At 40.2% G+C, this 25,507-nt stretch overlaps 1 protein-coding gene across 13 annotated transcripts in view; it reads left to right on the forward strand.

Moving 5' to 3' along the window:
* The window catches only part of NHSL1 (NHS like 1), a 185,796-nt gene that overhangs the window by 137,266 nt on the left and 23,023 nt on the right, over positions 1-25,507 (forward strand). For 7 of the 13 annotated variants that reach the window (XM_042017209.1, XM_042017221.1, XM_042017208.1 and 4 more), the window contains 4 exons: positions 10,078-10,205; positions 13,316-13,387; positions 19,348-19,540; positions 24,429-24,560. In XM_042017209.1, coding sequence (XP_041873143.1) covers positions 10,078-10,205; positions 13,316-13,387; positions 19,348-19,540; positions 24,429-24,560 — 525 coding nt within the window. The remainder of the gene's footprint in view (positions 1-10,077; positions 10,206-13,315; positions 13,388-19,347; positions 19,541-24,428; positions 24,561-25,507) is intronic. The other 6 variants (XM_042017211.1, XM_042017213.1, XM_042017220.1 and 3 more) reach the window with 3 other exon arrangements.

Raw genomic sequence — 25,507 nt, forward strand, 5'->3', positions numbered from 1 at the left:
GTTTAAAGAAGATAAAATTTGTTTCAAAATAATACCAATGGTACTGGGTTTTTTTCTTGAGCTAGATGAATGTGGTTTTTTAGGAAGCTATACCTGAACGATTATTGAACCCATTTCAGATCCATGCCTTTAGTAGAAAGAATAAGTTGGAATTGTTAACTGTCTGTAGCATATTTAAGTGCTAGGTAAAGCAATTCCCATCACAAGGAATATTGAACTTCCAGTTAATTTCCTTTTTGCTTTTCTTCCTCCTTACTCTCTTAGATTAGGATGTTATGTGCTTGTTGGTAGCATTTTAGATAGCTTTTACATTTAAAATGTTCTAGGAGGAAAAATAATGAAAAATCCCTTCCTATTTTTACATTAGCTGTGTTCAGTTGTCTAAGAAACAAAAAATATCCATAAAAATGCTAGAGAAAAAGCAGGGAGCATTATTTTAATGCAAGCATCAAAGATAAAAAGGAAGCAAATGCACTGTTAAACTCAAGACATCTTGTCACCACTAAATGCAGTCGTATAAGGCACTTGCAGAAATTTAAATTAACTTGAGACAAACGGTGATAATTATTTTGAGCACTCCCTAGTGACAGCTTGTTAACAAATATAATTTGTCATGGCTGTTGCATTTTGGTGCCATTAGATGGGTTTTCTGTATCGCTAAATCATGCAGATCACCTGGGGAATTAAAGATTGGTATTAAATGCACTTGTTTTTTAAAAGCCCCAAGAAAAGAAAGGAATGATCAATGCATTTGCATTTACTTGACCCTGTTAACAGTATTTTGACATTGAATAGTTCCTTTTAATTTGGATCCTTCTTAAACAGCTGCATCTGATTTAAACTTGAAAATAAATATATCTGCTTGCTTTCCTTTAATGTTGCACTTTCTTGCCCTGTCTTTGTGCTACTCTAAGTGTCTGCACAGCTGAGCCCTGAAGCTGCTTGGAAGGGTGGGCTTCCCAGCCTGACTGGCCTCTAGTTACCATGGCAGGGCATGCTTCCCAACATTTGTGTGTTGGAGGAAATAGACCTAACATAAATACATTTGCTCACTTTCAGTAAGACTTCTTTGAAGTACCCATTCAGCATCTCTGTCACACTCCAGCAGCCCTCTGTTAGGATTACCTTCATCCCCTTGGAGCCCGAGACATCTTTGTTTCTGGGTAACTCTGGACAGCATCTGTCATTAAAAGCTACCTGTGTGTCTGGGCTTGGCTACTTTTTAATGAGAGGGAGCATGCGAAATAGTCTTTAAAAAAGTCTGATGGACCTTTCAAGTACTTACTTACTCATCAAGTAAGATGGCTTTGAAGCAAACAGCTAAGTTTTACTGGTGGGTTGGAAACTTGCCACTTTAAATGGTGCTTGTGAAGAAATGTGTTGGTAGCAGTGTTTGCTGTGTCTGGGCTTGTCTTGGGCTTTTCTGTATGTAGTGATAAAAGACGTAGAGGTATCAGAATAAAACTGCATTTTGGGGCAAGGGACGGGAATAATAAGTTGGCTGGACTGACAAAGGCTGGTACTAGCCAAAGCACCTAGATTGAGCTGTTGATCAGAAGTTTTTTTCAGCTGGGTGGCAACAGAACTCCATCTGTTGAAATCCTTGACCTGTTTAATTGGGAGTCTGAACAAAATGGTGCACTGGATATATCACAGCTGAAGTTCATGAACTTGCTTTGCAGTCAGCATTGGTTACAGTTCAGTTGTTACACAAGTGCATCATTGCTGTGGCTTTACAACATATTTTAAAGCTTTGATATAGGAGCAGTCTCTGTGATAGTCAAGTTCTGCAGATGATATGGGGATTTATATATTTAAAGAAAATGGGACATGATCCAAACTGAGTGAATTTTTGGGAGGAATGTAAAGTGGTAGAGGCAAGCTGTCTGCTGCATATTTAGATCCCAGGGACAAAAATAGGTGCTGTGTTGGAATTAAATTGAGCTGCTTTTTTTTGAAGTAATATTTAACTTGAGATATTTGTGAGAAACAAGATTGCCTTTGTACAGCTGTGCTTTTACATAGCCTGTCTCATCCACATACAGAGAACTGTGCATTAACCCCAGTTTACAAATGAGGGAACCATAAAGGGGCGCAGAGTGAAAGGTAGTAATTTTAGTTAGATCTACTAACCAAAGAAACCTTTGAACTAGGGTGTCTGTTTTAATTATGGTCCCAGGCATAATAATTCTCAACAAGCTCTTTATCTTGAAAAGTTACCTCCCTGAAATTCCCCAGTTAACTGTGTAATCGAGTGTTACCTTGGTTTTATCCACGTCTTACCACAGTGCTGTGAGCAAGCAGAGAGGCAGCCATACCCTTTGAAGAGGTCCTAGTTCTGTGCTCAGAGTATGTTTCAGTACTTAGCACCAGACCATATGACAGTCCCAAACAAAGCACAACTCTGGCCATTACAGGTGACAACTTTTTGCTTAGTGTTCAAAGTACACCATTATGAAGCTGGAGATTCAGCCTGTGCTCACCTCATCTGTAAAGAACTAAAATTTGTGTCTAAATGCAGAATACTTTAACTTGCAAAAGCACATCATCCTTAGAAGTAAAGATGTTGATATTCCTGTTAGGTTCTCTTGCCCCTCATGAGAAGGGCCTGCAGCACTGGACCCAGCACTGGTCGTTACTGGTGTGGTGGCGATGTGAGTTAAGGTATCTTGAGTTCTTCCGTAGTTGGAATTTTCCTGAGGTGCCTCTCTGTGTGTTCATATGCTGCAGACTGTGTGTACATACCTGTTTGGACTCTGAATTTAGGAGGCACGTACATGACATTTAGATCATGTCATGTCTGTCTGTAGGGTGTAAGTCCTTGACTGGATCTAACCCAAAGTGATTTGCTTGGATGCAGCAATGCCAGCTCAGAAATCCAGGTCTTCGACACCCACGCCTGTCTGTCACAAGCCCACAAGGTCTTAGTTGTCTTAACTCAACTGGAAAAACAAATTGAAAATATCTATCAAGTAAGTTAAAATTATATGCATTTACTTGCTAGTGGTGAAAGTAAATTCTTTTAAAACCAAAAGCAGTGATACTTTGATTATTAAAGTGCGGTGTAACCTATAAAATAAGAGGTAATTTTAAACAATTTGCATTTACAAGACAAATGTATATTATACTGAAGTCTGTCTGGGTTTAGGTGAAATTTTGAAAAGCTACTTGTAAGACAGTGTTTGTAATTGTGACTTAGGGAGGAACATGGTTTGTGGATATTTACAGAAGAAGTTGACTACAATGTTTGAAGACTGGAAAAAGAAAGATTTCTGACCCTGGGGAGTAGAGTGGTTTTCCAGTGATATGTGCGGTGAATGGATAAATGTGTTTTAATATACTAGTCAGCAGATTTATTTCTGTAGTTGACAGTTTAGCTGACTCGAGCAGTTAATGGCTTTCTGTATTAAAAAAAAAAAAAAAAAAGAAAAATACAAGTTACAACATGAAAGGCTCTGCCAAGAAGTCACCCAGACTTCAGCTGAGATAGTTTTTCCAGCTTACAGATGCAGCTGTCACCTTGTCAGATGTCCCTTCTTGCTGACAAGGAGACAGTAAGGTGGTGTAAAATTTAGTAAGTGATGTTTGTCTGATCTTTCCCCTTTCTACCTCTGTACCTGGGAGTTTCTGTTTCAGCAACTCTGGGCAGCTCTCCCAGGCGAGCAGTGCATCTGCTCCTGGTTTGACTTACATTTTCTCTTTGGATTTTAGCAATTAGTTGTGAGTTCCAGGTCCTGTTCTTGCATACAGGGCAAATTCAGATGTTTCCAGGATATGATTTTTCTGTCTTTCATTGCTTGACCCGTGCAATGGGATGGGTAGTTATTCCAAGCAAATTGGAGCTATTTAGATGTCTGAATAACTTTGATGCCAAGTTTCTAAGTTTGTACTAGTGAATATCATTGTCACAAGATGGTCGGCAATGAAAGAGACGGGGCAGATTGCGTGGATGCAATAAGCCGTTTTTATTGATACAGAGCTGAGTATTTATACCTTTTCAGCAGTTACTAAAAATAAATTCTTATATAAGCAGCAATCACTATAACAACCATATCTGTGTTTCTTAATAACATTGCAAAACTAGAAGCTAGCACTAACTGACACAGGTACATACCAAGCACGCCTTTCCCTTACGCTGGCTATTCTGTGGTAGGCTGTACTGCCTGCCATAGCTTATGGCCTAGCAACATTACCATGTCCGCTGCTGACATGAGTTTAGCAATGCTCTCACTTCTGCTTTCTAGCTGTATCTCCACGTATCATGGTAATTTAATTCTCTAACCAGTGCCTTTGCTGGTTACTAATAAATATTTAGAAATGTGGATTTTAGTTTTTTAGTATTAGACTCTTCAATATATACTTGTGAGAGTGTGCCCAGGTGTGTACATGTGGATGTAGGCAGCTACAGAGCTTAAGGCCTATCCTGCAACAGTCACGTGAGCAGTGTTTGCTTACAGGAGTAATCTGAATAATCTCATTAGGGCTAATTTAGTGAGTGATGGGTGTACTTTCAGGCCTGAGATGTGAAGGACTGGTCCAGGGTGGTGGCATAAGGCTATGGCTCTGTGCTCTTACTGGAGCTGTGCCTTAAGGACAGATCTCAGGCTCAGATGGGCTCTAGCCCTGAAAACCAGCACCTGGAGGCTTTCTCCCTACAGACAGGTATATATGGGGCACCCTAATACTGACAGGCAAAATAATTGCTTTATGAAGAAGCTTGTTAAAAATAACACTTACTCTTGCACAGTTCATTTACAATAAGAAAAAAATTAAGCACAACTTCTGAAAATAACTGAATCCATCTCCCTCTGACCAGTTCTGCTTCTTACAGGGTGATGAATTTTCCATCATATAAACTTCAAGATGCTGCAACAAGTTTTACTGGTAGGAAGCTCAGTAGGTACAAAACATTACCATATTTGGGTAATAATGTGGGAAATGGCATCCCTGCTGCTGGGTCCAACCAAGTTGGTTAAAGAAGAGGAAAAGAGCCAATGCATCCGGTCCCCTCACAGCAACTCAGCCTTCCATCTGTCGCGGCACGGTGTGGCATGTAGGTCTGACAAGGTAAATGTTAATCCTACTTTACCATGGTAATACCATGTCAGACGAATTACTGAGGTATCAGTGCTGTGCCTTCTGTTCACTCCCATGATTTGTGGCTCAAATTATCATGCAAGAATATGGTTTCAGTTGTTGGAAAAGCAGTAAATTCCCTCTGTGTGTGGGACTTGGTACTGTGTGTTACTGGCTCAGGGGCACATAGAAGTCCTTGTATGAAACAGAGAAAGATCTAGTCTGAGAGGCCTTGGAGGTATTTTCATACACTTGGCCTGACAGTCTGTCACAAAGGCCATAAGCTTTTATATGGAGAGGTTGAGTCATTCGCAACAGTGCTGAATTCAGTGCCTGTGGATCAAAACTCTGGTGCAGGATTGCACATGGCTGGTTGAACCTTTGGTCTCAGTTTGGTGCTGCAGGTACCTGCCTGTCCCCCAGCTGTTGAGCAGAGATGGGTGATGCACAGGACATGTCCCCAGCACACTTCTCTCTGATGCCAAGATTTAGCAAAGGCTGCAATACTGCAATCCTGGGCAAGTATATGAGTGGTTGGGTATATAGCAGAGACTTGGGCATGATTGTATTGGGCACTGACAGCTTTAACACATTTTCTTTGTTTGTATCTCCTGAAGCCTGTTCTAATAACTGTGGAAATGATGAGGGGGCCCTTAAAAGGGTTTTGACTACATTTCCCATGCACTTTCTTCACGCTTAACTAAAACCACCCTGTGAACAGCAAAACACAAGGAGAAATTTCAGGAAAATTTTCATTTTCTAACTTGTGCCACATAAGTGGAAATATAATATAATATAATGACAGTCATTTTTAAGCAATGCTCGTAATACAGAGGAGGTTCTGAAATTTAATGTATCACTAGTATAGAAGAAGATAAGAACTAATCTATGGTTTCACCTAGCCTGAAAAGCACTTGCAGAGCAGCAGAAGGTGACAGGCAGTGTCCCTGTGCACTTGGCCGCAGAAGCAGTCAGGAGATGAAGGGGAGGTAGCTTCAGACTTCTGAGTTGTGGCACTACCCAGTGCAGCCACCGACTGCAATTGCCAAGGCAGAGACACTTTCCTGATTTTCCTGGAATTAGTGTTTGTGTGAGCAAAATTGTTTCATCTAGGGCATAGTCATATTGTTGCACATTTCAGATCAGATTCACGCAAAAACTGTGACTTCAAGCTTGTCTGCAGCGTGTGCTGCAGATTTGGACTGGCGAGCGCGTCCTCAGGAGCAGGCGTTTGTGTCCTGCCTGATGCAGCGTCCTGGGGTTCGACCTGGCAGTTCTTTGGCAGAAGTATGGAAACACTGTGCACAGTTTTAATGTTGTATAATGTGGGAAATGGCATCCCTGCTGCTGGGTCCAGCCAAGAGTGTGTATGTCCCTGATTCAGCTGGCACTAATGTATTGTCATTCTTTAAAATGAAGATTTTTAATAACTGGAGCTGGATGGATCCTTCTGTTACCTAGTCAGCTTCAGTACAGACGTCTCTGAAATAACTGTAAGAACTTTTTCACTTAGTGTATAGTGCTCTTCTCTGTTTGGGGTTGTCAGAATAGGACAACGCATGGCTCCTCTGGGAAGAAGGGAGTCTTTCCTAGAGTAAGCGTCTGGAATATTTTCCTAGAGTAAGTATCTCTAGCTTCTTCATCGGTATTTTTTATACGAAAATAAAACCCCTGTAGCTGACAAAGATGAACCTGATTGCTTACAGAAGACCATGTGCATCTCTAATAATAGTAAGGAGGTGGAGGGAAGGAGCCTCCAGCTTGAACAGTTTTTAAACAGCAGTTGCCACCTTTGGTTTGGCAGTGACAGTACCTTCAGTCAGGTGCAATGTGTGACCTTGTGTTGTGCTTGTGGGCTGTTGCAACACGAAGTAAAAGATACCTGCCTAAAGCCCCTGATGAGGTTTGTTGGCCTAGGGTGCCATCCACACTGTGTTTCTGGCTGTGCTGCAAAATGTACAGTGACAGTACATTAATAGAAAAGCTGTTCTTAGGTACAAATCACCTTTTTCTTGGTTTCACCTAGCAGTTTGTAGCAATTTTGGCATCATCAGCAACGTTGCTGAAATAGCTTCTGAAGCTACATGTATTTTGTGTTGTGGACAGCCGGAGGTTGTGAGCTTGATAAGCTGACAGGTTGTTATTGTCAGTCTACCTGAAGTTGTGATGGACTTGACACCTTCAGTGTTGATTTCCTTAAGTTTTTGGAGCTTTTCTGGGCTTCATGGGGTGCACTGTTCATCATCTTCACCTTCTTGGTTAGGAAGATAAATAAGGTCAATCAACATCAGAGCATTCATTTATCATGCTTCAGAAGAGCCTGTCGCCTCCAGAAGAGTCCTGTGACAACTGTGGCTCCATGGGAAAGCCCAAACTGGAGCAGGCTCCTGGCAGGCTCTGGGAATCCATGGATGGAGAAGCCCAAGAAGAGCAGATTTGCTGGCAGGACTTCTGTACGTGTGGGGAACCCACACTGCAGCAGACTGTTCCTAAAGGACTGCGCCCGTGGGAGAACCACTGCTGGAGCAGTTTGTGGAGAGTTGTAGCCCGTGGGAAGGACTCACGTTGGAGAGTTTTTACAGGACTGTCTCCCATGGGAGGAACTCCACACTGGAGCAGGGGAATGACCTCCCTGAAGAGGAAGTAGCAGCAGAAACATGATGAGCTGACCATAACCCCCATTCCCCATCTCCCTGCACTGCTGAATGGGGAGGAGGTAGAGAACTGGGAATAAAGTTAAGCCTGCGAATGAGGGGAGGAGGGGGCAAAGTGTGTTTTTTAGGATTTGCTTTACTTCTCATTATCCTGCTCTGATTTTGATCAGTAATAAATTTAACTAAGCTCCCTAAATCAAAACTGTTTTGCCTGTGGTTTTAACTGGTGAGTGATCTCTCTCTGTCCTTTTCTCAACTCATGAGCCTTTTGTTACATTTTCTCTCTCCTTCCCAGCTCTCTTCAGAGGAAGAGAGCGATAGAGCAGCTTTGGTGGGCATCTGGCATCCATCCCAGGTCAAACCACCGCAGGTATTTTTCTGGGGTGTGCCATGATGTCAGATGTTGGAGAGTTGCAGGAGTGGCCAGCCAGGACTTTAAGCCTTACTCCAAAAATGGGAGGAAAAATAACTGCATTCTTACGCACCCTTTAGGTTGTATTCATGTTTGTTTGCAGTGATTAATGATTGCTCTGAAGGTAAAAGTTGCAGTGTCTAAATTGACAGCTTAGCGTGTTAACCCACACTACAAGCTGATGCAAGTCTTCGGGCTGTCTTGTTCTGCCATAGTCCGCTTATCCCTGTTCATTTGTAGCTCAAACCAACAAACAGCCCATCAGGGTGCTCACATCTGTGAGTGTTATATGCTGGATCTGGCTGGATCCAGTACCAAATTTGGAAGGGTGGTGGAGGAATTTGCTTTGCTGTGGTTGCTGACAGTCGTTTTTCACCCTGCTCCTGAAGTAAGGCAGCACTTTGCCAGATGTGCACAATGTCAGCGTGCTCACACATGCGGAACGGGTAAACAGGATTACCAACCCTCTGTTCCTGAGACGTAGCCATTGATTTGGATCTCAAAACCCACACTGCCACTGTTGGTCCTTGAATTGAGAGAGAAGGGAAGGTTCATGCCATACTGCCCTTTTTGATGCCATAGGAATACATAGGCAAGGACATATGTCCGGCACTGATGGAAGTGGCTAGTTGTCAGACTGTAAGCTTGCCTCCTCAGTGTCTGTGTACAGACACAGGGGAGTCCTTACTGATGAAATCCTCACAGTGTGTTTGCTGTAGGTCAGTTAACCTGTCAGCACAAGTCCTCCAGACCTCAGTCTCAGAAGCATCTGAGCATAACAGAGGACATGTATGCTGGAGGTGCAGATTGTAACTCCACCTAATCATTTGCCAGGCAAAAGCCTCTCTAAAACCTTGCCCTTGGTATAAACATTGCATCTTTTCTATTTTAAGGACTGTTCAAAAGATCAAGATAGGCAGACAGATGATATAATCACAGAAAGCCTTTCTCCAGCAAGTGATGATAAAAGCACTTTGTGTCGTGATAATGCCTGTGTATTGTGCAGAAATTTCAGTTCCTTAAATGGAAATACACCAAATACTTAATTTTCTTCTTGCTTTCTTCATCTTTCAACAGATTCAGATATCTCTCTTTGGAAATTTAATTTAAATTAAATAAATTTAAACTGGTCTGATGAGTTTGGTTGCCGCATCTTGAACATTTAATTTTTCCTTATGCTCTGGCGTCTGTTATTCTTTAGCACAATCACACTGAATATCAATTAGGAGGCAGGAAGATGATTGTGGAAAACTTGGTGAGGGGGATGCGATGCTGACTGGAATTTTGACTATTGTGAGTGGGGATGCATGTTTGCTCTGAATTCTTTCTGAACTTTAGAAACTCTTTAGTGCTAAACTACATGTGCTGTGCAGCAGCGCAAGATTCTGCTATTCCCATGATTTGTATTCCTCTCTCTAAAACCACAGTAAATGGTCTCTTCCATGGACAGGAAGAGAAGACAAGTGGTCAGTGCCAAAGTTATTTAGCAGATGGTGCTTGAGTAGTGAGCAACATCATCATCATTTCAAGTGTAAGGCATATAATAGATGTCTACCGGCCTGGCAGATGAGACCCCTGGAGTTACTCGCATGCATCCGTCTCCCATCCTGCAAGATGATGCCATCTGTCAAGACAAGGAGCCAGGCCTCACTTAAATAAATAAATCTATTTCCCCCTTCTTTCCAAAGCACTTGCCATCGCCTGGGTTAATACACTATGTGTGGGCTTACGTGTGTCATACATGTGAGGGAGGAGGAAATATAGAAACAAATACGAGGAACGCGCCCTTGGGTTCTGTCACTTGGGGCAGACAATGTTAATGCACGGTAAACATTTTCAGAAAGACATTCAGTACTTAAGTGCCACTGAACACCAAGCATAAACACTAATGGCTCTTGCCATGATTTAACCTCCTGTTTCTCTTTTTTTCGGCAGAGTGTGACAAGCTGCGGCGGGATGGCTACCGGAGCTCACAGTATTACTCTCAGGGCCCCACCTTCTCCTCGTCCTCCAGTGCAATCTGTGGAAGTTACCAGGATGATTATGAAGAAATTGAACAAAAGGTAATGGTGGGGGGCAAAGCACTGGAAAAAATACTTGCCTGGTGCAGTTTAATTGCCTGCCATAACACTGTTCAAATAAGGCAGGATTTTTAGAGGACCACAAAGATGTTTATTCCTTTGAATTACAGTGATAGTAGATCATCTGACTTTCATGGTCTCTTAAAAATCCCAGTTCTACCCATGCTCTGATAAAAAGTTCCCACTGGCATGTTCAGAGAGTGAAAGCAGGAAGGGGTTTGGTAATGTTCTGGAGGGAAGACCCCAGCAAGGGTAGCTGCTAAGTGTTTACATTCAAGTAGCAGGAAGAGCTATTCAGCAGCCATCAGCATACTTGCATTGTAACTTGGATAGGTGCACACTTTGAATTGCTAATACAGGCAGTTATTCAGTTAGGTAGAGGCTTTGTCCTAATGCATCGCAACTGTTTGGTAAAGGCATCCAGAAAATGAAGATTGCCCACTGAGTTGGGTTTATTGCCTTTCTTTCAGTTTACTTCATGATTTTCTTGCTTATATCCCCACATCTCAACTCCCAGTGTGCTTAGCTTAGAATCTAGAAATAATTTAAATAAAGAGAAGGAACAGTTGATCACAAGTTTTAAGAAAGTTATGAAGCCATATTTATTTATACATCAATTTATATAGATTTCAGTTACAGTACTGTTAAGTTGCATTATTGTTCTGAAGAAGAAAAGAAATTCTGCTCCCCTGTCTTTACTTTATCCTGTTGTGCCTGTGGGCTCTGAAGGAAAAGCTGACTTTGGTGTTGTGGTCTGGGATGTTACTGCTGGGGTGGATGGCAAGATCCACTGGAGCGTGCCTGTCTAAAGCTGAAATGCCAGAGCTCCTGGCATTTTCAAGATAGATATTCTAGAATACTTTGCCAAAAACTGCTGTTGCTTAGAGAGTGGGAGGATGTCCTTGATTGTAACACAGTTTAATTTCTTTGAATTGTTGCTAAACCGTATATCCCTCTGTAGTATAGACCAAATAACTATATAAGCAAAATGTGCAGACCCTGAGAATGCACTTCAGAGGGTACTGTGTTCTCAGTTTAATCCTCCATGGGTTTTAGTCACATAATAAAAGGTGTTGTGGAATATGTAGAGTCTCTCATCCAGGTGGTGATTGCATTTTATCTGTGTATTGGCAGGGAATGTCAGAGCATCTTGTTTAGCTGTGTGTGGTATGTACTGGCATCAAGCCGAGAATGTAAAGCACATTCATACTGTGGAATGCATTATAATGGTAATTTGCAAAACCATGTTGAAATCAGTGGAATTACGATTTCCACTGGGGAAAGTATTAACACCTTGTTTGTTGCTATTAATGTATTGCACATAAATGCATACATACATGTCATCCGCTTGTCCCGGCCAGTGCTGTGCAGCATAACCATCTGCACATGTAAAACTAATGTAACATTTAATAAATATAAATACATTTTTCCTTAAACAATTTGAATGAAGGTATATAAGCATGGGTGAGGATTCTTGGAGACTTAAGAGCTGTCACCCTTTCTTGGTTAAGGGTTTTTTCAGTGTTAACATAATGTGTTACTAACAATTCCTGTGCATTCTGGAGAAAATTAATGCAACTAAGTGTGCTTTAAATATAGGATAGCACTTCCATTTCAAATTGGAATAGGTTCCTTTAAATATTGTAGCTGAAAGGATGATTCAGAGCTGTGGAGAAAGATAGCTGCCAAACTGACAGTCTTGGCTGTTACTGATTATCTCAGAAGCTTAACCTTAACCCTGCCACTCCTATTTCCAGCTCACAAAGACATTAATTTCTTGTAAACTGTAGCATGAGTCTCCATTCATATTTGTATAGCTCTCTTTTGTGGAGTCTTTTGACCAGTATCTTTGTTTAATTGGCTTTTTTTCCTTTCTTTTCCCCTTGTTTTTCTTTTTTTTTTTTTCTTTTTTTTTTTTTTTTGCAAGGGTGTAAATTTTTAATCTTTCTTTAAATTAATGTTTACCGTAACAGATTTCTGAACTTGAATTATTACCCTACTGGTAAAGAGCCAAGTAATTCTAAGAAGTCTTATGCCTTGAGGGAGTCATATTTCAACTGTCAGGAGAGTTCTTCAGTAACAGTGTGGAACTGGGGTCACCAAAAATGCTGTGATTCAAAATGTGAACTCCTTACCACTAGATGAAAGCCTCATAACTTTGTTGTCTATTCAAGGCAAAAGCCGACATTTAAATTCTGTGCATGCAGTACTTAATAATTGAAATTTGAGAACAGTGAAATAATGATGGGTGGATGAATACCTATTTGCTGTTGAGAAACTCTGTAGTTGATATAATTGCCAACTTGCAGAAAAAAAGAGTGGGTGATTTCACAAAGGAAACCAGCTTTTCCTGTTGTTTTTAATCTGCTTCTAAAAATAAAAACCATAGCCACATATTCTGCTTGTCTGTTTATGCTGGAGACAATATGAAACCATGGTTAGGTGATGCAAGAGGAGATCCACCAGCATTCTCAGGTTTTGTGGAGATGGGTGTCTGTCAGCAGAGGGTAGTAGTCACGCCACCAGGCACGTTGGTTCAGTGTCTTTGGAAATGTCTAAGGTAAGCAGAACATGTGCTGTTCCAAGGGAAAACCACTAGGGAGAAGCAGTCACAACTCAAAAACGAATGAACAAAATTAGGAAACATAGAAAGCTGGAGTCTCTGAGTGGAAGTTGATATAAAATTAAGTGTTTGGATCTGCCCTTTTAATGTTGATTCTTACAAGTTAGATTAATGGAGCACAGGCCAAACTCCAGTGTAGTACTGATCCTAATTGAGTTTGTTGGTGATTAAATTGGTTTACCTGGATTTTACATCTCAGTACTGTGACCAGTCTCCTCCTTTCTCATATCTTACATGCTGCTGTTGGTGCCACATCTTGGGAGCTATTCCTGTGCTATAGTATTACTCTGTTTTACCAGTGTAAAAGATGTTTTGAAATGTCACTTTCAAACTCCAGTTCTCCTTATGTTCTGAAATGTATGCATGTGTATATTAACTGTATTTGTCTTTTGTGTGGTTTTTTTCTTACTCCTTTTTCTTTCCCTTTTTACCACTCATTCTCTTTGTTTCTTTTTGTCTCACTCAACAGTCTAGTCTGTTAAACTGCATCTCTCAGTCTTGCATTAGCGCCTGCTGTAACTTGGTTCCCTGGAACAACAAGGTACTTTGCCCACAAATGGGACCATCCAGCTGCCGTATCTGCAGCTTGATGTTACCTGTAGCATTTAGCATATATGCAATCTTATTCTGCTCTTAGCCTTCAGTCGTTACCTGCTGCTTTTTTCTGCTTAAAATAAAAAGCAGTTAAAAAAACAACCGCTCAACGGAAGAGTCCCATGCCAGGTTTGTTTCCTTTTTTTTTTCCTCTGTACTCCTTTTTGTCTGCAGTACAGTATCCTGTATTTACTTACAGAATTTTTTACTCTGTTTTTTGTCTATTAATATTTGCCTCCTTTGAAACCCCTCCCCCAATGGACGCTGTGTTTTATTTAATTGGCTGCTTCATTGGTTTTTGATGAGCCATGGATAAACTCTACTAATTTGGAGGAATGTACTTTTCTTGAATGATAAATGTGAACTACAGAGAATACCTGCTCCTAAGCATGCAGTATTGCATATATTATTTGTTTATTCCATTTATGAAAATGTTTGTGCACCCAAAACTCATGGTGTTTTTCCTTACGTTGTGTCATTTGGCTTATGAACTTTGCCTTGATAGTTGCTGAGAAACAAAGCTAGATGCTTTGGGTGAAAAAACACTTTTCTTATTTGGAGGGGGAGATGGTGGGAGAGTGTATTTTTTGTCACTGTGCTCATCTGAACTGTTAGTTGCCTCTCCAATATCTGCAAGAAACTGTTCAGTATCTTAAGTGAAAACAAGTGCACTAACTGTACTGATTTGAGGAAGTCTAATCCAAAACTTTACTTGGTGTTAAGAGGATGTAAAGCAGTTGGGCACTTCAGTTTTGGAGGTGGGAATGCCTAAAAAATCCTGAGGCATGAGGTCTGGCAGAGCCGAAGATACCTCTGGGTGATGCTGTCCTCTGCTGCAGTTGCATGGCACTGCTCTTGTAAGCACCACACATATTTTACACCATTTGTAGGTGTTTGTTTTTTTTAAATACTGCACCATTTACTGAACTAAACCAGCAGCTCATAATGCATGAAATGCCAAAGCATTAAGGAAGCTGTGTGCAGAAAATCTTTGAACAAAGAAAAGAGGGTAATTCTTCACTCATTGCATACTCAGACTGTGCAGCTGCTGTGGGAATTGTGGATGCCGAAAGTTTACACGGGTTTAGAAAGCAACTGGGTACATTCTTGAGGGGTGAGGACTCCATCCAATGCTGAGAGAATATTCAGGAAAAAGTATCTGCTCTATGCATCTTCAAATTTGAATTTCACCTTGATGTCACTGATTAGCCATTATCTTAAGGCAGATACTAGACAGGCTTTCAGAGTTTCAAGCAGTACAGATCTTCTTGTGTTTTTTATCCCGTTACCACAGAGTAGAGGAAGAAGAAAAGAACATTTCTGTGGTGCTTGCTAAGGTGATAATTTGCTTGATAGTCAGTAATTTCAGCTGACAAAAAAAGTTCTTCCTAACTGAGACCTAATGAAGGTTATGAAGTGAAGAATTTAGTAGGATAGCAATACTGGCTAGTGGAACTGGAGATCTGTGTGTAGAAGTAATAAAATGGAATATTCTGTGAAGACTGGGGGAACTAGACTGGTGACCTTGGTCTAGAGGACACCAAATAGAGTCTAATGACTAATTCATCTAAAGTGTAAATTCATGTAAATGTATAATTTGGCAGTGTTCCATGAGACAGTGTGAAACCCCACGGATTGAATTAGGCATGTGAAGTGCCAATCTCAGTTGGCCAGGGTTGGGTCTTGGGTTTCTTTTCTCTGTTACTGATTGTGTTGATCCCTTGCTGTTGGGAAAGTGGCACTTGAAGCCATCAAATCTAGTAAAGCACTGGAGCAAAAATAGAATGTTGGCAAATACAATAGACAGTTGAACTGGTATGGCTGCTGTCTCCAACACTGATTTTTTTTTTCTCTATTTTGTTTTTCTGATAAATTATGATTTTAGAAGTAATTTTAGTAGACAGTAGGGTAAATGGCATGACTAGAAGTTTGAAGTCTCTTTGATGAAAAGTAAAATTTTTGTGGATTGAGTTTTCTTCCTGGAGGCTCAATCTTTTTTTAAACACTGTCGTATAAACCCCTGTTATATAAAAAGGATTTAGAATAAACAGATTATTTAGGCAGAGAGTGCTGTGAGATACATAGCATAAACTCATTTGTCATCTGGGACCTCTCAAATAGCATGAATGTGCTGAGATAGTGAAACCCTTTTGTTGTATCTCAGCAGCTGAGTTGGTTGGGGGACAGTATATCAACAAGTTGTCGGAGAGGCTCCAGCTCACTGAGCCATGTAGCCACGTGTGTAGGATATTTATAGGCCATTTTTCTCCTGGATTCTCCATTTTAACTCCCCTTTGAAGGTTCAGGTTTTTTATCCCTAGAGCATGTTTGTGGAAACACTGCAAGGTCCAAGGCTGCTCCTTTTCACATCCCACCTTTACCTCCTACCATGTCCATGAAAAGGAATGAATTCCAGCAAATTTTCCTGTGGAGATGAGTGTGACAACCCATTCCAGAGATTTGGCCATTTAAGTCTAGCAGTAAAGTTATTATGACTCGGAGATGCTTTAAAAAGGGGACAAGTACTTCTGTTGTGTTATGGACATAGAGTTTATTATTAGCTTTTCTAAGCAGATAAATATTCTCAAAGTACTGCCTCGTTCTACTTCTGGTGTAACAGACCTGACTGGAGAAGACATTCATGCCACACAGCAGCAATTCACTGCATCTTCCAGCAAGCTTCTGTGCTGTAAATCTGGGAATGTTTGCCAAAAATATGTAAATCTCATTTTCATCCTAATTATAGGGGTAAATAATTTCTGTCTGAAGAAGGCTGAAAGATGAGCTCTTGCATTCCTCTGTGTGTAATATAGCTGTGTACAGCTTTGTCATGCCTACACCATTATCACTGAGAGTACTTTGGAAGAAAGGCTGTAAGTAGAGACAGTCATGTTTCTTCAGGAAAATGTACCTACAGCTGAAATGTGAACACTTACACCCAAAACCACCTCCAACTCTTACTGAATTATTTTGTAGAAGTACGTATGTGTGTCCTGCGGCAGGAAGCCATTCTCACTGATACTGCCTTGAACTCAACTGCACCATTGGGTTTTCAGTTGCTTCTGGTTGGTTATATGCTCATATAACCTGATTCATTTCTGTCTGTCTTACTCCATCTGTCCCCAGTTTTCTCAACTTCTAATTCTGCAAAATTTCTGATGGATGTTCCACATTCTTTGGATAATTAGGGTTCCCTTGTAGCAGATGCTTCACTTCTTCAGTTTTTCTGTTCATATACTCTTAACAAAAAAGCTGTTCTGCTTGGCTTGGGTAATTTCTTTGATAAGGAAGGATGGCTTTGTAACCAGTATCTCTGCCACTTGACATAGTGGAGTAGCCCTTAGAGACTTCTGTATGACAGCTGAGACCTGACACTGCAGTACAGTCTGAAGGTGACACATACTGATGCTGACAGTATCAACCAAACAGTGTATTTGAAGGTCACTGGTGCTCATCCTCACCCCAGACAAACTGCAAAACTATGCTTGAGGTGTCTCCCTTGGTCTCCCTGATTCAGGTGGAGAAAAGCTCACTGTAGTACAGGGAAAGCAGTATTTCTTTGCCTCAACCTTTGCTTACTCCTTTAAGTGCATGTACAATGCCTGCTGTGACAAGTGGACTATCACCCCCTTGTCATGTTCCTTACAAACCCTTTCTCCCTTGCCCAGTTTTTAAACCTAACTGGGGGGGAAGCATGGCCTGGAGGCAGCTTTCCCTTCTTCAATGGCATTCCTGTCCCAAATTGCTTAAGGTAATGAAGGTCTTTATGAATTTGGGTGATTTGAAGTGGGAAAGTCCTTGTGTTTGCAAGTACATATATATGTGCCCACACTGTATATGTATATAAATAGTGTATGGACACACTCTCAAAAAAAGATAAGCACTCACGTCATATTATTACTTGGTTTTAGAGCTTTTTAGAAACAGCAGAGGCCTGAAAAAATGTTGGTGTCCTCTAAGAAGATTGTATTGATAGAACTGCTGAGCTTTCACTGGGCTGAGCCCTTAACTACAGAGCAGCATCTGTCCCTTCCACAGCCTCTCTAGGAAAGAAATTCAAGGCTGTTAGAAATGGATTATATCCTTGAAGAAAAGCTCCCACGTTCTGAAGTGTGGTTCCAAACCACAGAACGACATTAGTAATAGTTTCATTGCCTGAAATGTTTTTTTTACTGTTGCCTGAAGAGGTTTTACTTTTCTTTTACTTTTTGCCTGGAAGTTGCTTTTATTTTTTGTTTTCTATTTAATAAAATGTTGGACTCTGTCCTAAAGGATGTAGAGTCAAAGCACAACAGAATAAATAAATGGTTATTTATTTATAAACAGTGGGAACTCCTCGTAGTAACAGGAAGAAAATTAAAATCAGAAATGATAAACAGTGGTTGCAGCACAGTGTTTGGGCAAGTCTTTTTTATAGCACTCAGCTTTAAGAGAAAACAGATCACTTAGACTGAACACCCACAATAATAAAAAAAATCCATCTGTTATAAAGAGCTGTGATGTTTCATTCCATGCCTGTGTGCAGCAGGGAGGGGGGGAAGAGGCAGTACTGACAACCCTGTTCTGAGTAGTATTTGGCTTTCCAAAGGGAGAGAGGAGTAAAGAAAAGACGGGGGTAATTCTGGTCTGGTGGTAGGGAGGAAGGTCCCAAAGCAAACTCCTCTGAAACAGAAGAGTCAACAGGTTGCAGAGAGGTCTCTGCTGGTGCTGCAAACACTATGCAACTCCTCTTCCATGTTCTCTTTTCTTTTTTGTTTTGTGGGGGGCAGAAGGAGACTGTGGTTGATTTTCCTCCGGGTCTTCCTTCCTCTCCTGCTTCTGGGATTTGTTGGAGTGCCTTGCAGGCAGGAGTAAGGAGGAGGGAAGGCTGCTTCTCTCAAGTTCACTTGCATTTGTGACCACCTACTAGAAGCCTCAGTGATGTCTTCTGCATGGCCTGAATCTGCCTGCCCTCAGTGTTTGCCATGGACAGGTACAGTCCTGTCAGTAAAAAGCTGTGCTATGGCTTTCCCTGCCATTACTGGCATGCAAGCAAGGACCTTGTAATGAAAACAGATTTGCTTCCTGAAAGGAAATGGTTTTTTTGGCTTATAACTTTGGTGGAGGGATTTGCACATGCTGTTGCAATCTCTTTTTCTTGTGTGTAAAGTTTTTCGTTTCATTGGTTGGGGAGTTTTTTTGTTGGTTTTTTTTTTAAGTAAAACACTTCATGGAGTTGAAATCTGCCACTTTGAGAAGAACTGACTTTTAAAATTACCACTCTGTGGCACTAATAATATTAAGTGTTTTATCACTGAAAAATGAGTAACCCCTTGGATTGTGGTCAGTTTCTCCAAGACCAAAGCCAAGTTAATTGCTACCTCACTGATGCATGTCTGATGATTTTGTGGAGTGTTCTGATTGGTTCTTTTACTGAGCTCTACTAAAATCTGTCGTTTCATAACAGGCTTCTTGCTGGGACTTTACGCATTCGTACAGCGTAGTGCACCTGGAGCAAAGCAGTGCTCAGATCTCCTCTTCTAGTAGAGCCTGGGGAGATGCGAGGGGAAGGGAAGGCAAAGCTCGGTGCAGGGAGACAGGGGTTAATCACTGCAGGAGTTATGTCAGTGTGTAAGGTGTAATTAGTTACTGTGCTTTGCTATGTGCAAGACCACTTTTTTCCCCCCTTCATTGGTATATATTCCTTAGACTAATCAAATGTCTTGAAAAATAGAAACTAGGTGTTTTGTTGTGTGTTTATTTGTGTTTTTAAAACTGCTCTTTATGTAGGTTAAAGTGTGATATTTATGAGGATGTTTTGCTCCACATACAATCATGCTGACTACAGCAGCAGCACCTTAGTAATACCATAGTCCTACGGATATTTTAGTAGTAAATTCACATTGTTGTATGTATTTCTGTTTGTAGTGTCCCGTCTCTCCCCCTGAAGAAGAAAAGCTTATTACCATCAAAAGGCCTAAAAGTCCAGCTACAAATGAGTTATCAGATATCAACACCCAAACCAACTGGACTAAGTCTCTTCCACTGCCAACGCCAGAAGAGAAAATGCGACAACAAGCACAAGCCGTCCAAACAGATGTGGTTCCTATTAATGTGACTGGTAGGCTTTTAATTTCAGTAATTGCACTACACAATGAGGGAGGACAGAGATGAAAGGTGATCCATACAGTTGGCTAGTATTTGGACATTCATATATTCAGTGCATGAATTTCAAATTACTTACCATACCTTTCTGTGAAAACCATTTTGCTTTTAATAGTCTAAATCTGAACTTAATTAGAAAACATCAGAATCCCTTAAAATTATCATTAATGGAGATAGTTAAAATATGTGGGCTTGAAACAGTATTAGATATTCATGAAATGCAAGAAGAGGACTGATAAATAGCAATGTTTTGCTGTGGACTACACTGAGGATATGTAATTGAAAATCATGTTTTATCCAATGTTGATGATATTTCAAGATTTTCTTCTAGGAGTTTTATTTAAGGAAGGTTGTCAGGAACTTCTGTGTTCCAAAGACTAAATGTTACAAAAATCAAGAAAAAAAGCTCTAGGGTCTAATTTTTATCAGTAACAAAAGGTTTAGGTGTCAAGGAGAGTAGGGTTAGAACAGCAAAAGTTAGTGAGGCTACACTTCTGAGCAGTACTCTAGGTAAGACACTCCACTTACATAACCACAGTCCAAATTTTCTTGTTATGAACTGTGTATTAACTCTTCATTTTGAAAATGCTCTTTGATTTTACCGTTGCAGAACTCTCACTCTGTGGAAGTTACATTACATTAAAGCTTAATGCCGAATAGATACTTTGTTGTGTGTAAAGCAGAAGATGGAATTAATGCTTCAGTTTAATAACCCCTTTTTTTCTGCACAGTATCAAGATTGTCTGTTATTAGTTAATTCAAATAACTGACCATTTGCCTGCCAAAGCTAGGATGATACTCAATATCCAATTTATTTAAAATGCCATATGGCATGCTCTGACTCCGCGCTTACTCTGACAATCAATAGCTTGCAATGTTTGGTTTTGTTTTGAAAGTAAATTAGGTTCTCTTTCCCTGCATGACTAGCAGTGCTTTTTTCACCTATATTTTTATAAACTAGTATTTTAATTAGTATTATTTAATACTATTTAAATATTCTATTAGTATAGGAGCAGGACATCTGTTACAAACATTAGTAAGCTCTGAGAAATCAACGAGAAATTATTTCTTAAATAAACAGCAGAAAATATTTGAAGTAAACAGATGAAGACAACATGAAATCATGAACACCCCACCTCTGGAAAACTAATAGAAGGAAAATATATGCAATGCTGAAATGTTACTAGGGCAGTTGGCATCATCTAGGGAATTTAGGATACAGATGCAGAAGGCCAAGTTACAGCAACAATGGATAATCTGACATAATCAATAAGCTTGAGTAGGGCTTAGATGTGACAGCAGGAACACAGTATACTTGGAGAAACAGTAATCTGTTGTTTGATTTAATGACCCTGCATACTGCAAAAGGTACGGGGGAAGTAAACAGATGGAAAGAAGAATGAGGGAAAGGGATCAAATAACTCATAGATTTAATTCATCGTCATGTAGAACATCACCTTGTTTGGATAAATTATGTTTGTGACTTCAACCTGCATAATTTGACTGGTGTAGTGAACCTTGTGTCCCCTGAGTTGTTCAGTTCAGCACTAAATTGTTAGTAACAGCACTCGGAAAACTCTGCGATTCTTTCTCAACTTTTTTGTTTGAAATGCTGCACGTGCATATTTTACCTCGCCTTTCTGGAGTGTGTGGTTAAGCACTTACTCCCTTATAAACATGGTAATTGGAAGAGATAAAAAGGGAGGGCATTAGAGGAAGACTGCTGTTGCACCATGTGGTCTGGTCTCCAGGATCCACCATTCCCTTTCCCTTGAAATAATTACATTGTTACTGTGAAACAAGGCAAGCGAGGTGAGCCACTCACAACATACAGAAAAAGCTGCTGTCCTTGTTCCTCTTTAAAAAGTCACAATCTGCTCCCCTCCTCTGCTCTCCCACACACCGAGTAATTTTATTTTGTGAAGTTCCTTATGTTACTGCACGAGACAGGAAAAAAACTGACAAGAAATTCTGTGCAGTTTGTTCAACATAAAATGGAACAAACCATTGAGGGGTTTTGTTTTGATTTGGCTTTTCCCTTCACACACTCTCTTTCTCACTCTCCCAGAAGAGAGGTCACAACACTTCCATTTTATTACTCCTGGCATGAAATAAAAGGTTAACCTTTGAAGAGACTGCTGGCAATTGGTAACGTTTTCAGCAGTGCATTAGTAGTGATTCTGCTACAAAGGCCTCTCACGTGGCTGTGCAATAAATGCTCCATGAGTTCAGCTTTCAGGGCTCTTTGGTGAACAGATTGCAACTAATACAGTAGTCATAAAAATCTGTTGGATAGCCTGAAGGTGCAGGGGCATTGCATTAGGCTGACAAACTGCTGACTAGACATCCAGACTTGGAAGCGGTTTAAGTCTGAGAGTGCCTGGGCTGAGCTTTATTCTGGCCTGGAAGGGGTTGGACTGAATTTTTCAGTGGTGGCCAGTCTTGGCATTTACATATCCTGTGGGTTAAAAGATATATAATGGTGTCTGTTCTTGTGGGTTTTCCGGAACTAACTTTCTTTCCAGATGGAGGAGTCTGGTAATGGTGGAGGTGATCAGTGCCAGGCTGGATCCTGCAAAATATTTAAGCATTTGCTTGTGTCCAGCTTGACTGACTTCAGTGAGATTTAAGCACATACTTACATATTTTCTGTGAATCCATGGAAACTGAATATACTGCATGAGGGACAACTGAGTAAAGTATATAAGGAATACCCAGATGATTTATTACAAACCTGTAAGAGAAGGAGAAAAGTATCCTTATATCTGTAAAATATACTTCACATTGACATTGATATTTTCTAAAATGAAAAAGATGACAATGAAGAAAGAAAAGACTGAGACATTCTGATTTTGCTTGTTGGATTTCATTGAAGTTGTTATTTTGAAATTCTACGGATTTGCATTGTGGCCTTTGTGTATCAAAAGCCATTAAAGATGGATTGGTTGAGTTAGCTCTTAGGTAGCTCCTTTGGAACAAGTTACTGTGCATCAGTTGGCACAGTAACATTTCCCCATGGCCATCCTGTTTGTGCTGTCTGAGGCTTCATGTGAAAGACTCTCTCCTTGTTTGCACCCTGTGCTTATCACTTAACATTTTATTCCAGGGCATTCAGATCTGGCTACATTATAGTTCATTGCAATCACCATCTCAGGCGTAATTGTTGGCCTTTGAGTGGATAAAGATATGATGAGAGATGCAAAACTTTATCCTTCAAATCTGTTGGATTCATTATAATGTGGCTGGAATTATTTTTATCATCCTGCATGACAGGATAACCTAATGTCCTGACTCTTGCCCCGTATGGGTCCTAACATCCTAATACTGGTACTGCTCGAGGCAGTGGATAGTCTGTCTCAATATTTCAGGACTTCTACTAAGCCAGTGGGATCCACAGCTCCAAATTTTGTAGTTCCCATGGGCTTCCTCTCCTCCCCTTAATCTGATTTCAGTCAGTCCAAAAGTTGGATGTAACCGGCATTTCATAACTGCAAGAATTCCATTCAGCACAAGTGTGGCCCATGGTCAAGGCTCCAGTCAAACAGAGTCAGAGTCTTTCTATTTACAACATGGTGAATGAAAATGCTACATTTTTTCCTTGCATTTTCTCAAGTCCACATGCTATACTTTAATATATGACTGTATCTTTAACTGTTAGAGAGGCAATGAGGTTTTCTACGCTACTCGCATGACGCACATCATACTGATGTGCAGTCAGCCAGGGGTAATTTTTATGATGTATTAGTTACTGTGCATTAATCACTTTTTAGAGGTAAATAATTTGGTCATCGATTTTCAAAAAAGTGTACGGTGGAAAAAAACATGTACAATGTATATCAAAGTTTTTCTGCCTTTAAGTTTTAAATGGGCCATCTAAAGGACACTGAGCAGTGCTTTAAAATGCTTAAACTTCTAAAAATGGAACTTAATATGAGCTACGGGGGTTAGCTCTTAAAATTTTAAAGTGACAGAGAATTAGTTCACGATCTATAGGGCAATTTTTATCTTACTACTAGTAAAATGGCCAAATTATAAACCTCTAAACTAAAGTGAATTCCTAAAGAAAAGCTGCTTTATGATAGTGGTGCTTCTGGGTCCCATTATGATACAGCACATGGTCATCATAAGGCTTTGTCTGGCAAAGTGCACTTACACATTTTTTCAGCTCTTGCCATGGTATATTTTTATAATCATCTGTAAAGTTTCCATTTTAAGCAGCTTTCACTCTGAAATATTTATGAGTCCACAAGATCAGTTTGATCTCTGCGTGCTCCATAGCTCTTATTTGTATTGTGTTAAAAGATCAACACCAGAAATGTGGTACACTTGACAGGTTCAGAGCAACTTGGAATGAAAAAGAAGGGCCTCATGTGACTTAATGATGGAGCTGTGCAAAGACATCATAATAGCTGTTGCCAGTAGGAATGTCTGTTCCTGCGTAAACCATTGAGATCTTTCATTTTCATGAGCAGATTTGCTTTTTCTGCAGCTCATTACTTAAAAATAAATTAACAAAACCACAGAAAAACCTATAAAGGGCCAAATTAAAGCAAGGATTCTCTTTGCTTGTGGAATTAGAGCTCCTCTCACTAAGTATGAACTGGCCTCAGAAAGCCAAAATTCCTTTTAAAACATGCAGTACTGTGTAATGGATATTTGTGTGTAAAGCCTTACCGTGACAGTGTGCTGTATCTTCCTTCAGTGTAAACCTTCATTGTAGGACATAGCTAACATCATTTATTAATGCCTTTTTTTCCATTTCTACAACAAAACTAGTGGAAGAAAGTGCATGATGTCAGTGTGCTTGGAAGTAATGTTGCTTTGCTTGTTCTACCATGTATTAGGGGAGAATTTCGACCGCCAAGCCAGCATTCGGCGGTCTCTAATTTACACAGACACGGTGGTAAGACGGCCGAAGAAAGTCAAAAGGAGAAAGACTATTACAGGAATCCCTGACAACATACAAAAGGAGCTAGGTATGGCTCATCAGAACTGTATTCCATCCACTGTTCATTGTCACTGCTTATCATGACTCAACTAATAACATTACCAGTGCTCATGAAACCAATACAGTCTGATAGCCTATTTCAGTTCCAAATATGCGTGTGCCTCCTTGCCGCCTCTTGCATTGGGAAGTTGGGACCTTTAATCTGTTGACTTCCATCTGTTAAAGGGAACAGGGTGTTTGGAAAATGGTGTACTGGTACAATGAAAATCTGCAGGGATGTAAGTTTGTGGACTTCAATGCTTTCCTTCAGATTTGGTCATCTTCTCCAGGATGTTCACCAAAGCAAAACTGAAGTGAGCAGGCGTATTGGCTTATGAGTAATTACTTAGTGGAGTAAATCAGTTCATGGATGACCTCCTGAATCTGGCAAGGATTGCATCAAGAGTTAAAAACCTATTTTCCAGTTCAGTTGTGGCAACCCCTTAAATATCTGTGGTTTTGATTGGCAGTAATTTACCTGGGTTTTTTAGCTATTCCATATATTCTAAAGGAAAGTTACCTATTTGGTCCCACTTACACTACTTCAGGCAGTCCTCCTTCATACTTTGCCGCAGATGTGAATTCAAAGCTGAATTTTGGCAGACCTTTCAGACACTTTTTGCAGAACTCTTCGATTTAAATTGTGTTTAGTTTATTTTTTGAAAAATTAATTCAGTTTTTTCCAAATTACAACTTCAGAGATAAAAGTATGCCCTCCTCCCCACCCCCCTTTTTTTTTTCTCAGTAGAGGAGGAATATATTTTAAAATAGTCTGGCAGAACATAATTTTGGTGCTTTACATGTGAAATCATCTCCATATATTGATGATTTCAGTAAGTTTTACTACGTTGTGTTTTGCATCTATTTATTTTTTAGTTATGTCTTCAATTCTTGGTTATTTTTCTGGATTTTTCAGAAACAGAAGCAAAAATTTGT

The sequence above is a fragment of the Corvus kubaryi genome, unplaced genomic scaffold (genome assembly GCF_017639235.1).
Source record: "Corvus kubaryi isolate FWS band 111438036 unplaced genomic scaffold, C.kubaryi_AGA036_p1.0 split3-73, whole genome shotgun sequence".
NCBI lineage: Eukaryota > Metazoa > Chordata > Aves > Passeriformes > Corvidae > Corvus > Corvus kubaryi.